Source organism: Acartia tonsa, chromosome 5, assembly GCF_053477335.1.
Source record: "Acartia tonsa isolate MP-2025a chromosome 5, ASM5347733v1, whole genome shotgun sequence".
In the NCBI taxonomy this organism is placed as follows: domain Eukaryota; kingdom Metazoa; phylum Arthropoda; class Copepoda; order Calanoida; family Acartiidae; genus Acartia; species Acartia tonsa.
In genome coordinates, this window is record NC_137264.1 from 49340990 (window position 1) to 49356442 (window position 15453).

At 33.0% G+C, this 15453-nt stretch overlaps 1 protein-coding gene across 1 annotated transcript; it reads right to left on the minus strand.

Moving 5' to 3' along the window:
- Positions 1–9138: 9138 nt before the first annotated feature.
- LOC145320185 (uncharacterized) lies at positions 9139–15422 on the minus strand. Its single transcript, XM_080162625.1, has 5 exons — positions 15410–15422; positions 14804–15127; positions 14495–14563; positions 13662–14125; positions 9139–11249 (listed from the first exon to the last, which is right to left on the minus strand). The coding sequence occupies exons 1-5, from the start codon at positions 15420–15422 to the stop codon at positions 10773–10775; spliced, it is 1347 nt and encodes a 448-aa protein (XP_080018751.1). The 3' UTR covers positions 9139–10772.
- Between the last annotated feature and the right edge of the window lie 31 nt (positions 15423–15453).

Genomic DNA, 15453 nt, shown 5'->3' on the forward strand with positions numbered 1-15453 from the left:
AAGCATGTTCTATATAGACGTACAGACTTCCTTAAACGCCCAAGTAGTGTTTTAAATATTGAAATTTTATTTTTTATCTTTCAGTCAAGACTTTAAAAAAAATAATTGTAAATAATTTTCAATTTTATATTTTAGTAATATTTTTGTGATTTTATGTTTATAAACTGATTAAAAACCAATAAAATACGTAATAATAATAATGACTTTTGGAGCTCAACGTTACGTACACACGTACGGGCGGACGTACAGGCCGTAAGTATTGAAAGGCTTCACTTTTAAAACTGATTTTTGATAACTGTTATAGCAATCATCATGCAAGATTTGTTAGTCGACTGTGACATGTCTTAACTAACAATCAAGGCACATAGGCGCAGACAGACATACTATGTTTACTTGTAGAAAAGCTTCGCCTCCAAAAGTGTAAAGGTTGATTTTATCATGACATTTTTAGCCTGTGAATGCTCAAATTATACATCACTTGTTAGTGTATAAATCACAACTAACTTATTAGAAAACAATCATAATAATAATGTATTGTACACATCTTGTTAATATAATAATTAGAAATAAGATGTAATTATAAATAAAAACTGGAATCAATTTAACAAATTTTGATCAACAATAAGATTTTTTTAGTCATGTATTCTTACCAGCTGTAACTAACAGCTCATTTAATTCGAAAAAAAAAAATATTTGTAATTTGTAAAGGTTTAATGATTTTTGGGAGCAACACATCGACGACCTTTTTATCTGCCCCCCAAATTTTATTTTAGATTTATTTTGCTTTTTGGTCACCCCTTATTCCTGACAACTTCCAAATTTTAATAAGTTAGTCAGACAATTGATTTTTTTGGATCTACTGCAGTTCACGGTAAAATATTGCTGGTAACGAATATTGCCAAAAATCTATGAATTTTAAAGGCTGCTAGCTGCCAAACAACTGAACGTACAGATCATGCCCGCACACTGTTTTAAGCGGCATAAGAAGGCCTACCAATAATCTGGAATAGCCATAAATCAATAATGCATAATTATCTCGCAGTGCAGAGAAATACGCGAAAAAGGCCTATTTTACGCGTTTTTTCTTCAGTGAAGCTTTCCCTGTGCATCATTGAATCTTGGCTATTCCAGATTATTTGTAGGACTTCTTATACCACTTAAAATGGTGTGCGGGTATGATCTGTACATTCAGCCGTTTGGCAGCTAGCAGCCTTTAAAATTCATAGATTTTTGGCAATATTCGTTACCAGCAATATTTTACCGTGAACTGCAGTAGATCCGATTTTTTTAGTTTACTTTTTGAGTCAAGTTTAAATATCAAGTTTTGAAACATATGCATCTACTTTAACTTAAGACACACATACAAAAGAAATTTACCATATTTCGGGGGGGGGGGGGGGCTTTGAATTATTAATATTCTTATGCCCCCCCCCCCCCCCATCCTATATCGGAAACTATAAGAGATAATAAATTTTTCATTACTAAATCTAAATTACTGCCGTCCCGTGGCACCGTTCTTTTTCCGGTAAAAACGGCGATAACTGTTGAAAATCTGAAAAAAATGTATAATTTTATAATGCTTGGTTGAATCATCTTAATAAATCTGGTTAGTATTTAGTATTCAACAAAATATTAAAATGTCGTTTTCTTCAGCGTGGTTCTACAAAAAAAATACAATTAAATAAATAAATAAACTTTTCTCGTATTCATTCAAATCCGATGGATAGGAACCGGTTCTCATCCATACGAAAAAACGATGTCTAGCATCGTATTATATCCAGCTTTCTACGAATATAAAAGTGTATAATCATAAGATTAAAACCAGTTTTTTTAGCCGGTGCCTTCGGCACCTCGGGGCTAAAAAACTAGTTTTAATCTTATAATTGTACATTCTATATCCTCGGAAAGCCGTTTATAATACGATGCGAGAAAAACCTATTCTCCAATTAAGGATTACACAACGGACAAAACGCTTTTGTAAAATCACCACTTATGTATATGAAAACCATGGGTCGAAAAGTTTAGCCCCTATAATATAATAAAAATCACCCATCTTACTTCACTTAAAAAGATATTAATATAGAGATATTTTAATATGGTTCTTTTAAGTTTAGTTTTCCTAATGTACCTTTTTTTTACCATTTGTTATTATTGCGAGTACTCAATAATGTTTTCGCTATAATGCATTCTTTCCTATAAATAGACCACCGACATCCACCCAACGTTAAAATTTATGATCTACAAAGTGTTTTTAGCTCCCCACCAGAGAGTTTTTACCCACCGAGCCATATCCCCACTGGCACTATAACTGAGAAGCTTTCCTAGTACTTTATGAAGGTTTGTTGTTTACCTATCTATTGTTATGACCGTTCGCGGATTTGTTTTAAAAATACTTATCTGCGGCCGTGGTCTCAGCAGCAGCAAACCAGGGATCTTAAAGGATAAAACAATCGCCGATAAATTGATGTACATACCTAATGATGTCACACAAAATTACCCCTTCAGTAGATTATAATTATCATTTAAAACGTTTGGACACATAAATTAATAACCAACCAAAATTCAGTAAAAGCCACCAAAGTTGTTAAGCCAACGAATAAAAAAACGTCATTGTAAAACTTTGAGGACTAGTGTAATAAACAGCCCATTGTCCCCTCTCTCTGGCAGCAAACATAGAAAATTTCTGTTCAGTCGAATAAAACTTGATCCATTAAATATTCATTCTACACAAAACTTTTGACGGATTTTATGAATATCTTTTACACATTAATTACAACACTTTTACACGCTTTTAAAGGCAATTTTTATACTGTAACTTCAGAGAATTTGCCAATTCTTGAAATCAACTTTATTCAAAGAAGAAAAGAGAGTTGAAAAAGGGAAAGAACTGAGGTTTAAAATGGAAGGAAAAGAAAATTAGGATTAAAGCAACTATACAAGTCTACATAAGAAAACACAAATTGAAAAAATGAGGAAAAATTGGAGGAAAAAAAGTGGTTCCCCCGTTATTAATCTTAAGACATTAGAGTAAAACACTAGGGGGAGAAAGGGTTAAATAACTGTATCTCTCCATCGCAACCACCTTGTGCAATCTCAGTAACCGCTGAACCGATTGGGCTCTACTTTTCAGGGATTATACCTACTGGTCCTGTGAAGGTTTAAAGCTATTTTCTTGGGGGGGTGGGACACCCCAAACCCCCCCCCCCCGAAAAAAAAATCCAACCCCCATTTTTTTTTTTATTGCAGGAGATTTCCTGGGTCCTTTATTTTTTTTTGCAGAAGTTTTCCTTGGTCCTTTAACGAATTTCACCTTAATTTTTTTTAACACCTCTTGGGGCAAAGCCCCTAGAGGCTAGGGGCGAAGCCGCTAGTAAGTATATAAAGGTCTGAGTGTCCTATTTAAAACCATCCAATCAAACGCGTGAATCCATACTAGTTCCTTATACTAAAGTAACAGGATGTCTATTTGTCAGTGTGTTTGTACCGAAGGATCTCGGTAACCGCTGAACCGATCGGGTTCTCCTTAACAGGGTAGCTTCTCATAGGTCCAGTGAAAGTATACAACTATTTTGGAGCAGGGTACCACCACCCTCCCAAGAGAAATTACAAAAAATCGAAATTGTTTTTACGGTTCTCGATTTTACAAAGAGAGTTCAAAGCAAAATAAACGTCAACGCAACACAGACATATTTTAAATATAAAAAAAACATTTAAAGTGCCACTAGAGGCCTCTAGGGGCGTAGCCGCTAGTTGTAAATAAAGAATTGCGCATACATGGAATCATATATTTGTGTCCATAAATGTGTTTAGAATATTTTCCTGAAAGCACAAATATATATTTTTGGAAGAGTTGAAGTAATAAGATATGCACAAATGTTTTGTATTGTTCTTGTTAAGCCAGCAAAACTGAAACCAAGAGAAGCAAGGATTTTAATTTGGATTTATGGCCGGACAGATTTTTTCCTTTCAGTATATAAGGTACATGCACATTATTTTCATTTTGTAACAAGAAAATTTTGTTATATAAAAAAACAGGACACAGTGCGTTTAAAGGTACTTTGACTTTTGTGTCAGAACCTAAATTGGGACATAGTGCATTTCATTACCCTAGGTTAGGTAACTTCATTTCACTTTTCAACAAAATCTAAAATGCAGCCGTTTTTGAGAAAATTAGATTTGAAAATTTCAAGATCAATTTTCATCTACTAGGAGTTATAATCATGACAAGAAAAGCAGAGATTATTTATTCAAAATTTTGAACAAGTTTGCTTTTATAAAGTTCTTCATAAAACAACTCCTTAAAGGAAGCCTGCAAGAAATACCACACTTAAACTGCTGAAAGACTGCCATAAGTAGACCCAATTCCCCAAATTTGAAGCCTTCAGCTTCTATAACAAAAAAGTTCTAGGCATTTTAAAATGACATTTTATGTACAATGAAAATTTTGAAAGAATTACAGTGCTAATGTTAGATATTTTGAAATTAAACTACGTGGCCTAGAAACAAAATTATAAGCTTATTTTTGTCATGAATTTAAGCAACCAGTAACTAATTATATTTTTACAATAAAAATACCCATTTTTATAGTCAAAATCATTAAAAAAAATCAAGTTTAACTTGGTTTGTACAGAGTGTACTGTAGCCAATCAGAAGGCTGAATCAGCTAAGCAACCAATCACAGCTGAGCTTGTAATAGTTTCCCCCTTTGTTTCCGCTATGATTTTTGTTTAAAAATGCAATTTAATTCGAATTTTTTTCATGGATTTTGACTATGAGATGTGGTGTTTTTATTGTAAAAATGTAATCAGTTACCGGCAATCTAAGTTTCTGACAAAGATAAAGTCATAATTTTGTGTCTAGGCGACATAATTTAATATTGTTTTTTTCTTTTATAAGCATTGGAAATCTTTCAAAATATTCATTGTACATAAAATGCTATTTTGAAATGCCTAGAACTTTTTTGTTATTGAAACTGAAGGCTTTAAATTTGGGGTATTGGGTCTACTTGTGGCAGTCTTTCAGCAGTTAAAGCGCGGTATTTCTTGCAGGCGTCCTTTAAGTGAGTTGATTCATGGCCGTTTTTATCCGTTGCTTTGCTAAGGTCACGGAAATTTAGCCTTAAATAAATCATATATAGAGAGGTTTTATGACAGACTTTATAAAAGCAAAGTTGTTCACAATTTAAAAAAAATAATATTTCCTTTTCTTGTCATGATTATGCGATAACTCCTAGTGGATGACAATTGATCTTGAAATTTTCAAATCTAATTTTCTCAAAAACGGCTGCATTTTAAATTTTGTTGAAAAGTGAAATGAAGATACCTAACCTAGGGTAATGAAATGCACTATGTCCCAATTTAGGTTCTGACACAAAAGTCAAAGCACCTTCATGCGCACTGTGAGGATGTATGTCTTTGCGTGTAGTAGCGTAGGATCTCGCCAACCGCTAAGTCAATATGGTTCTCATTTAATTTTTCTGGAATGGTTTCTAAAAAGAAATCGCTCTTGAAACCCCTAAAAACCCCAATTTTGTTTGCTTAAAAAGAATCAGTGGATGGTCGACTCCCCAACCCTCAAGTACCCCACTAGAGGCCAAGCCATTAGTAATAAATTACTTTTTTTCTTTTTACCATTCTTTCAACAATTTTTAACCTTTAGACGATTTTTTTTCGATTTACTGACGGCTATATCTTGGCTGGCTGACAACTATTGTGCACTGAAAATAAGAATAAGGCTGTTATAGATTTGTAAATGATCATTATTACTTAAGGCCTATATAATATTATCAGTTTATAATTTATTAGAATCATAAGAGATAGAGTCTATCACATAAGAACAATATATTGCATATATCATTTTGGGATACGGGATTCTTTTTTCACAAACTAAGATTTGAGGATTTTTTTAGTGGTTTGCATTTTTGGAAGATTTTTTAAGGATAAAAATCATTTGAACAAACTAATTAATAAATAACATTAGAGATTGAAAGATAGAAGAAGTTTAAATTTGTTATCATGTACTCAAACTTAAATAAAATTTTTGAGATTTACTTGATTTGTTAAATTAGATAAATATATTTCACTTATTAAAAAAATTATTGGATTAGTCTGAGTTCAATTAACATAAATGAACAACTTCCCACTTTCAATCACATTAAATTACAAAAATTAAGACATAAAAATGACAAAAATACTATTTCTATAACAAAGAAGGGGTCATTTACAAATTATTATGATTTTTCAAGTTATGCTTCTTAATTATGAGAATTACATGTTAATTTGAGGTAGGTTAATATTTTTTTGTTGAAAATAATGAAATTGATAAAATAAATAAGAATATTGATACTTATGCTATTTGGCTATGCTTTTGATAACTTTTCAATCCCCTCTTAATTTCTTAAATATACCAAAAAAAAACAGAGACACTAAGCAGCGCAGCAATAAGCAACTATAAATATTCTAAATAAAAAATAAGAAGAGCTTTAGCATTGTTAATAAAGAAATTCTTGTGAAAGGTAAAAGTTGTATATATGCAGACCGTACTGTCAAGACTTTGTCATGTTTAATTTGTATTGGGTTGACATTAGACAGACAATCAGACATACTCCAGTTTAAGAGTTTCTGCGCACATAAAAATGTGTAAAATAATATAAGATTAGGTATGAAAGAATAATAATAAAAAGACATCTTCATGAATGAAATGTCAAATAATGTTATTAACTTTTCTGTTTCCCAGTCTTCCACATTTTTTATAAGGTTTAATCCAGGCGCGTACTTAGAATTTTGATAGGGTGGGGGGGGGGGGGCGCGAAGCGAAACGAATTTTTAAAAATTCTCCTCTTTATAGGCTTTTACTCTAGATCTTATGTCTTGGAGATTCAGTAAATGTAGCCAAAAATGAATCCTTTCAAGTTGGGAGGGAGTGTATATACTACACCACCCTTCTCTACGCCCATGGTTTAATCCCTTTGTGCTTTGCAGAATCTAAATGTAATGAAAAATGTACAAAATCAAAACATTAGGTTTTCCTTTGTTCTAAAAATGAAAAAAAAGTTAAATACTAAATATGAAGTTAAGTCTTAAAGCTAAAAGTATTTAAATGTTTTTAAAGCCATAAGAAAATTTAAGGGCAATTATCCTATTATAAAGTAGTAAGCGTTTTTTGTCTGTCCTGAAGGATCTCGCTAACCGATGAACCGATATTGTTTTCCTTTACATTGAAGCTTCTTATATGTCCTTGGAAGGTTTTAAACTATTTTTGGGGAGGGTGTCTACACCCCCCTCCCCCCAAAAAATACTTTTTAAAATCTTATGAAACTCAAATTAAAAATGGGATGAGGTCGATGAGCGTATCCGCTAGTAAAAAATAAAACAAAGATAATGATATGCAATAAGATGTTTTGGAGATGTTTTAATTATGCACTTGGAGCCTTATTCTGGAATTAATATTTTATTAAAAACTTAGAGGTCTTTTTTTTTGTTGAAATAATGATACAATTTTTCAGATTATCAATCTGGAATACAGTTAAAATGACAATGATAAAATGTAGCACTGCTCCCTGAACCCAAGTTTCAACTCTGTGAAAGAGCCTGTGTTGAGACAAAGCCATAAAAATCTAAACTATAAAAATTTTTGAAAATTATTTTTTGGCTCAACTTTTAGTAATAAAACTCAATATCTCAACAACAGATTCTTTTCCAGAGTTGAAATTCGTATTTCAGGGAAGAGTAGCAGTAAAATAACCACTATAATCAAATGTAATTATCATTTTTTCTAAGCTAATATATATATACTGTAGGAAATCTAGGATAATAATAAATTTTGTATCAGGTTCTTCATGGTATTTCTCAGTTTTCAAAAAAAATAACAATCTCGCATTTGTGGACAAAAAATAATGACTCTATAATTCCACAAATAACAAGGACAATGACGCGCCTAACAACCGTGTGTGCATAAAAAATGGTTGCTTTACATGAGTATGATATATTATGTATAAATGTTACAAGACGTAACATTTAAAGCTTTAGGGGAACAACAGAAAATTGTACAAATAGAGAAAAAGATTTATTCATAACATAATTTTTTTATATCATAAAAACTTCTGTATCTTTTTTGTTCATTAGCAATGCTGAAAGCATAAATTCAGGGGGGGGGGGTGAATAATTTTTACTTGACAACCCTCTAGGCTGTATTAGGGGGGTCTATCAGGGGGTGTGCCTAGGCTGTATTAGGGGGGTCTATCAAGGGGTGTGCCCTTTGACAAATGTGTATAGAGTTAACACCAACCCCTATCTTTGTGAAGGTATCCCAACTAAATAGAACAGCATCTAATATTCTAATATTAATATTTCTAATATTTTTTTTTTGGGGGGGGGGGGTTGGTTGGGGTGTCCCACCCCTCAAGAAAATAGTTATAAACCTTCCCGGGACTTATGAGAAGCTACCTTGTTAAGGAGAACCCGATCGGTTCGGCGGTTAGCGAGATCCTCGGTACAGACACACAAACACACAGACAAATAGACATCCTGTTACTTTAGTATAAAGAATTGAAATTCTGAGACTGTATTATAAAAATGAATAATCTTTATCTCTGAAATAAACACATTATTATAGTTCCCTAAAATTAATAATATCAAACTCACATAAAAAAAGAATGCACAGCACAAAAACACTGCATTTCTTGACAAACTTTTTATTCTGACTTGACATAATTAAACAATGTATTGGAAATTAAAGTTTTTTCTTCAAAATATATCATTTAAAATTTCTATATGTTGAACGAACAGTGTAATTTTATTGGAGGTAGAATCATTTTGTATTTCAAGATATTTTTTCCATTACATTATATTTAGAATTTTTATATTTTTAAAATAGCATTCTCTCTAATGTAAATACTTTTATCAAAGTCAGAAAAAATACTTTAGAATTTTTAATATACTTATAATTTTCATTTTATGTCATTTTTAAAATTTTAAACATGTTTCTTTTTATGTAAAATTTATTGCTTTTTTTCAATTATATGTACAACCAAAAAAAGTTTATTGCACTAATGATTTTATAGAAAATATTACTTGATATGCTTTCAACATTATTATAGAGAGTATATTATTACTATTTCACTTTTTAAATTTTAATTATTTTAATTTTGATATAAACTGTACATAGCTTGTTATATATAGTAAGATTAAAACATACTTTGAAATATTCTTGTATGTAATGTTTTAAGATGCTGAAGTTAAGAAAACGGTTTCCAATAAAAATTGTCCATTTTACTCGCAGATATTTCAACACAGTCCACTGAAACAAAGTATAGGTTTTGCATAGTACAAAATGAATAATTCATAAAAGTTAAAAATCAGATAATTTTAATATGATTTTATAAATAATTGCTAATTAAGTAGGTCTAATTCTCTTTGGCCATTACAATCCAACTCACGAATAAACAAAGATTTAGAATATATTCAGCTGGTTTCACCCAATTGTTTTTATAACCTCACAAAATCACTAATCTTCTTGGCTAAAAATTTGAAAAAATCTTAAATCTATGATTTTTCTGGCTTTAAATATATGTGATTTTCTCTCTCTCTCTACATTTGCTTTAATTGTTGAAGATTTGAAATTACTTTGATAAGTTTACAATTTAAAAGCTATTTCTTTTTAAATATCTTATTATTGGCATGTTTAATAAGAATCTACTGTAATTAACGGGTTTTGTGGGCCTCTTAAAAAATTTAAAAAAATATTGATGTTTTGAATTCTCCTTAAAAACCTGAACTTTGCTAAAGTAAGCTGTGTCAATGTTATTATTCTTTCAACATTACTTTTTAACTTTAACTCAAAACTTATGTAAATTTCTTATAAAGTTATTCAATGGTACTTTTAAGATATAACAAGCTATTCTATTTTTTTTTATAAATACAGAACATTTTTCCATGAAAAAATCTTAGAGTTTAAAAAAATAAAAATTGTAATTTTTGGGTAAAAAAATACAGGGATTGTAAAATTCATGATAAGTAATTTTACCCCAGTCCTACATGTTAATATATGGTGGGATAACAGGTTGTAGATTAATTGATCTGCCATTGTCCCCTTGACCATTAGCTGAAATGTTTTAAAATCCAGATCTAAGGAAAAAAATGTTCTGCATCAATAAAAATATTGATCGTCAAGTCAGAAAAAAAATTTATCATTGCAGCAATCTAGGGAAGAAAATATATCTTTTCAATAATAAATATATATACATACATTTAAAAATGTTCCATTTGTAGGAATATAATGATCATCACTACGGCTGCATCCATATTAAAAAGGAAAATATATATATAATAATCATATGTATATATAATGGAAATCAAGATTTTAAAAAAAATCATTATTCTGTACAAATATATTCTGAGGGATAAAATCTAGGCAATATTAATCTGGCAACCTTGTTTTATAATAATTTCTAAGCACTCTGACAACCCTGTTTTTTCCAGCCTTGGCCGTGGCAAATGAAAACGTATTTACCCGCTGCACCAGAAGCTGGATAACAGCTGTCCAAAAAATATGACTTCACAAAAACCGGTTACTTTACACGTTCCAACAATTAATATCAATATAATCTTTGCTAATACATACATTAGCTCTCTCTAAATAATTTCATAGAACATAATAATATTAATAATAATAAGATACTACTTATCTTTATATCAGGGCTTCATATATATATATATATATATATATACTGTATATATTTTTATATTTACAATTATATTTTCCAATTATCTGTATCAAAATAACAATTCATTAGAATGACCTCTTGCAAGATTGTTCGTATTATTTTGCTGAATGCTGGGCGCACTATTAGTTTCAGCTAAAGATTTATCCAAAGTCACGCCTTTATTATTTTCATTACTAACAACTAGAATGGGCGTGTCTGTGGGGGGAAGAACGCTACCTAGCGGCGGCGTTTGTTGTTGCATTGTTGTGGTGTTCCTCCGCCTTACCGTGGCAGGCGAGTCTGTGCAGCACTGAATGCCAATATCACGTACAAGAACTAGGCGTAAATTTTCCTCCTCGACAAAACTGCCGCCGCCGCCGCCACTAGAAGTATTTGCATCGCTTCCGCCGCCGCCTCCACCGTGAGCTTGCTTGTGATTTCCAGCACCGCCGCCACCCGGCGATTCTGTTATGGAAAGGCGGGAGTTTGTTGGCGAGGCGGGGCAAATGTCCTCTGTGTCAAGCCCTGAGTCTGTGTGCATTGTTTCCTAGGAAAATAAATATTTTTAGTTAAGATTTGCTTTTTGAAATATTAGGCCGCAGAACAATTTATGATGAATAAAGGTTTCTATTGTTTTGAAGAAGTGGTATTTTGGTGATTTACCTGATGTAAGAGATTAGTCTAGCACAGCCCCCCCCCCCCCCAGTCCCCCTATTTTGAAACATATTGAACATAATGATTTGGATGGCAAGGTTTATAACTATTTTCTTGGGGGGTGGAACACCCCCAACCCCCCAAAAATATAAAATTCCCCCCCCGCCCCAAAAAAAAATTCTTCTTAAAACTAAAATTAAAATAGTGGGGTCGACTAAACCACCCCCCATGAAAAAAAAATTTCTCCCCCCCCCCCAAAAAAGAATTTTTTTTTAAAGATTTATTTTTTAATTACGAAAAATTGGTTTGATCAAACCTCTAGAGGCAAAGCCCCTAGAGGCTAGGGGCGAAGCCGCTAGTAATCTATAATGTATATATCCTTTTATCTAGAGTAGCAAGGTTTTATTGTCTGAAGCTTAAGATCTTAATAACTACTGATCCGATTAGGTTCTCTATTTTAGGTAAGCTTAACTAGTACAACTACATGGTAGCATGATAAAAATACAGGATAAATACCCACACACTTCTTGGAGACTAAGATAAGCCTTTCCTAATTTCTAAGTAGCTGCACTACTAAAAGTCCTTTAGGGTAACGCGGGGTAAATGCGGTAGGGGGGTCTAATTCCGGTCACTCGACTAACTTTTTTAAAACCGTTTTTTAACGGTGTTCTAAACGTTTGCGAGAGATCTTCAGAAAAGCAAAGTTGTAGTTTATTGCCTATACTTTCATTTCTTACTTCAGCAAATTTTTGTCAGATCACTCCTTCTATGATTTTTTTGCCCTCAAAAAGTTGCAAAAAATTTGCAAAAAAAAAATTTCAAAATAGGCCATGTTCAACCTAAAATTGTGAAAAAATGGTAAGTCCTATTGACCCGCGGGTTTTTGTAAAATGAAAGATATGGCATTGATTTATCGTTTGCAATTGGAGGCGTTGTTCTAACTTGATTTTTTCATAATTTTTTTTTCGTCTCAAAAATATGGTCTATTCCGGTCACTTTTTTTACTTTTTTTTTATTACTGTATTTATAAATTTATAATACCCTAACTTTTTTTTCAGGTGATCTGGAAGCATGAACAACCTCAATGCATGACAAAGGCTTTAACCTTCCCTTGCCTGTTGTTAGATGTACATTATTAGTCATTTTACTGCTTGTATTATGTCATGTTTTGTTGCCTAAGCTTTTCAAATTGTAAAGACATTTAAAATTTTTCAGACACATTTTTATAGTAATAGGAAGAGTATATCACCCAAAGGAACGCCTTAAATATTTGCCTGAAGATGTATCAGCTGCATTGGCTCATGTAAGAAGGGGTATGTCTAATAGAAAGACCGCTAGAAGATTTTAAATTCCATATGAAACTCTTACATCTTTTTCGTATAAGAGGGTGTTCGCGATTTTTGCGCAGTTTGGATTTTTTATGTCAAATCGGCTAGGATTAAGCTAGAAAGGTGTTTAAGGTGTCTATAGAAAGCTCTTTGCATGTCCTAACAAAAACTCCCCAGGATATGGGTTCTATCTCCAAGATTTAGAGTACATATTCAAAATTTTGCATTTTCAAAATTCCTGTTGCATAAAATGTGTTGAAATATTAGAGTTAGACCCCATATCATTTCGAGTTAATTGTCAGGCATGTAATTTTGCATCTTTAGACACCTTAACCACCCTTGTAGGTCAATCCTAGCCAATTTGAGACAAGAAAAATTGTATCAAAAACTGCTGTCAAAACTGGCAGGATTTTTAAAATTAAAATTTTTTTGGAAAAAATCACTTTTTTCAAGAAATTCCAAGACCTGCGAATCAGAAATTGCCTCTAATTTATGTATAAAGCTTAAAAAAACCTAATCATATAATAAAAAGTATGATTTTTTTTTAAAAGTTTGCATGAAAAAAATTGATGTTTTTTTTTGCGATTTTACCGACTTTTTTAAAATGGGGAAAATGTTGTCAAAAAATTGTCTGATCTGCATGCGACTAGTACTGTTAGAAAGCTAATGACCTCAGCTTTCTACTCATAGTTTAAAATTAAAAAAAAAATACTTTAAGGGGGTGTTCCACCCCCCCAAAGTCAACTGACCGAAATAGCCCCACCGGTGGGGCTATTCCGGTATAGGCCAACCGCCGCCCTTTAAACCGATTTTTGACCGACTTCTAGTTGCGAGATCTTAATGGGACCAAGACAGGCTTCTTCGTTATTGCCATATCGTTCATTTGCACTCTTAAAAACCGGAAAAAGTTTTTGGGAAGTATGTTTTTTTTTAAGTTGAAGAAAAAAATTGACCGGAATTACCCCGCGTTACCCTACCTGATGTGAAAAACGTGGACGGCGGTGATCTCCCTGTAGAAGGAGGCCAACAATATCAGCAGAACCAGCCTCAAGATCCACACCGCCATACATACCACCAACAGAGAGATGGCTGTCGCTGGCGGGAGGATCATCGTTATGCGTCGGTGGAAGCCGGATTTCCGGCGGAGCCGGTTCAACGTACACCGGTACCGTTATCTGGTGTGAGGACAACGTGTGGTCGTTATCGCCGCCCGCCGAACTACTGATTGATATAGAACAGGAGGATGATATATAAACATCATCTTCTTCAAATGGAAGTTCATCGACAAGATCGAGACACGACCCGCCGCCGCTGTCGTTTTTACAGCAGCCGCCGCCGGTGTTTTCGTCGCCGACATGCATGCTGGCGTCGAATTCGTCGTTGTCATCATTGTATTCTATTGGGTTGGCACATTCTTTATTGCTGCAGATTTGCTGTTTTCCTGAAAAAAAAAGTTAAAATAGATATTATCAAAATGTTTGTTTCTGTTTATAGATACATTAATAATATGCTTCTATATGAAAGGTTAAAAGTAATTATTTTTGTCTTTAAATACATGTTTTTTTTCTAAATGATAAAGATCTAGATGAAGAATCCAGACAAATGTTTCTTTCTTCTTCAAACTCTCGCTGCTCCCCCCCCCCCCACAAAAAACAGGATATTATTAAGAGAAGATTATTTAATCATTTATTAATCATAATAATTAAGATAAGAACTTTTGACCAAGATCTTACAATTGAAGTAATTAATCTTCACCTTGCTTTGAAGGTTAGGACTTACGGACAAAGTTCTTGCAATTAAAGTTAATTACCTGATGAAATAACCGTTCTCCCACTGCCTGTCTCCTCGTCCTCTCCCGGAAGCCCCGCAGGGTCACTTCCTATTGTTAGGGATAAAGGTATTAGTTCAAACTTGACAGCAATACGAGGATACCAAGATTTGATGATAAAAAAATGTCAGCGTTTGCCCTCAATTCAGTTGTGCATGAAAAAAAACCTCTCCCTATTATTTTTTTCGTTTTATTTCTAAAATAGAGAATGGGGATCTATGCTCGCTAAGCACTTTAAGGAAAGCACCGGTTTGGTTTCAGGTCTATTTTATCCTATAAATTTATCCATGCCTGAGTTAGAGGGAAGAGTAGCAGAGGAAGAGGCCCCACCGCCCACAGGACCATCATACATAATCTCCTCCTTGTCTATGGACAAGGACAAGATGGAGCCATGCTCGGACAGCGTGCTCTGATGGCCCAGTCGACACATCCGCCGCGCAGAGAACAAATCAGAAATGGACGAATTTAAATCGCCTTCCAGGTCGTTGAATTCACTGTACTCGGATATCAGGGTGTCGGGCAGGCAGAAGCTGGTTTGGCGGTTCAGGCGGCCGCGTGATGGAATTACGCCCAGAGTTTCGGCGGAGGCGAATATGTCACCGTCGCCCTCTGATGCTATGGAGTAGTAGCTCTCTATACTCGCCTGGTTATATCAATATAATAGAGTTAAATAGATTATAGACATTTTTAAATTTTGTGCAATAGCAAAATAGAATTATTGATATACCTTAATAGCATAATCTTCTTTCTAAAGTTTCAAAATATTTTAATGAAAATGTAAGTAATATCAAAGATACTCTAGAAATTAATTTTGTCTTTTCGTCCAGCAGTAAAGAATGGGAAATATTATATTTTTTATGAAGATTTTGTCATTTTCTCTAATTCTTCTATTTTTACATCCTCCTTTCATTTTTTACTCTCTTTTTTACTGATCACTAAAT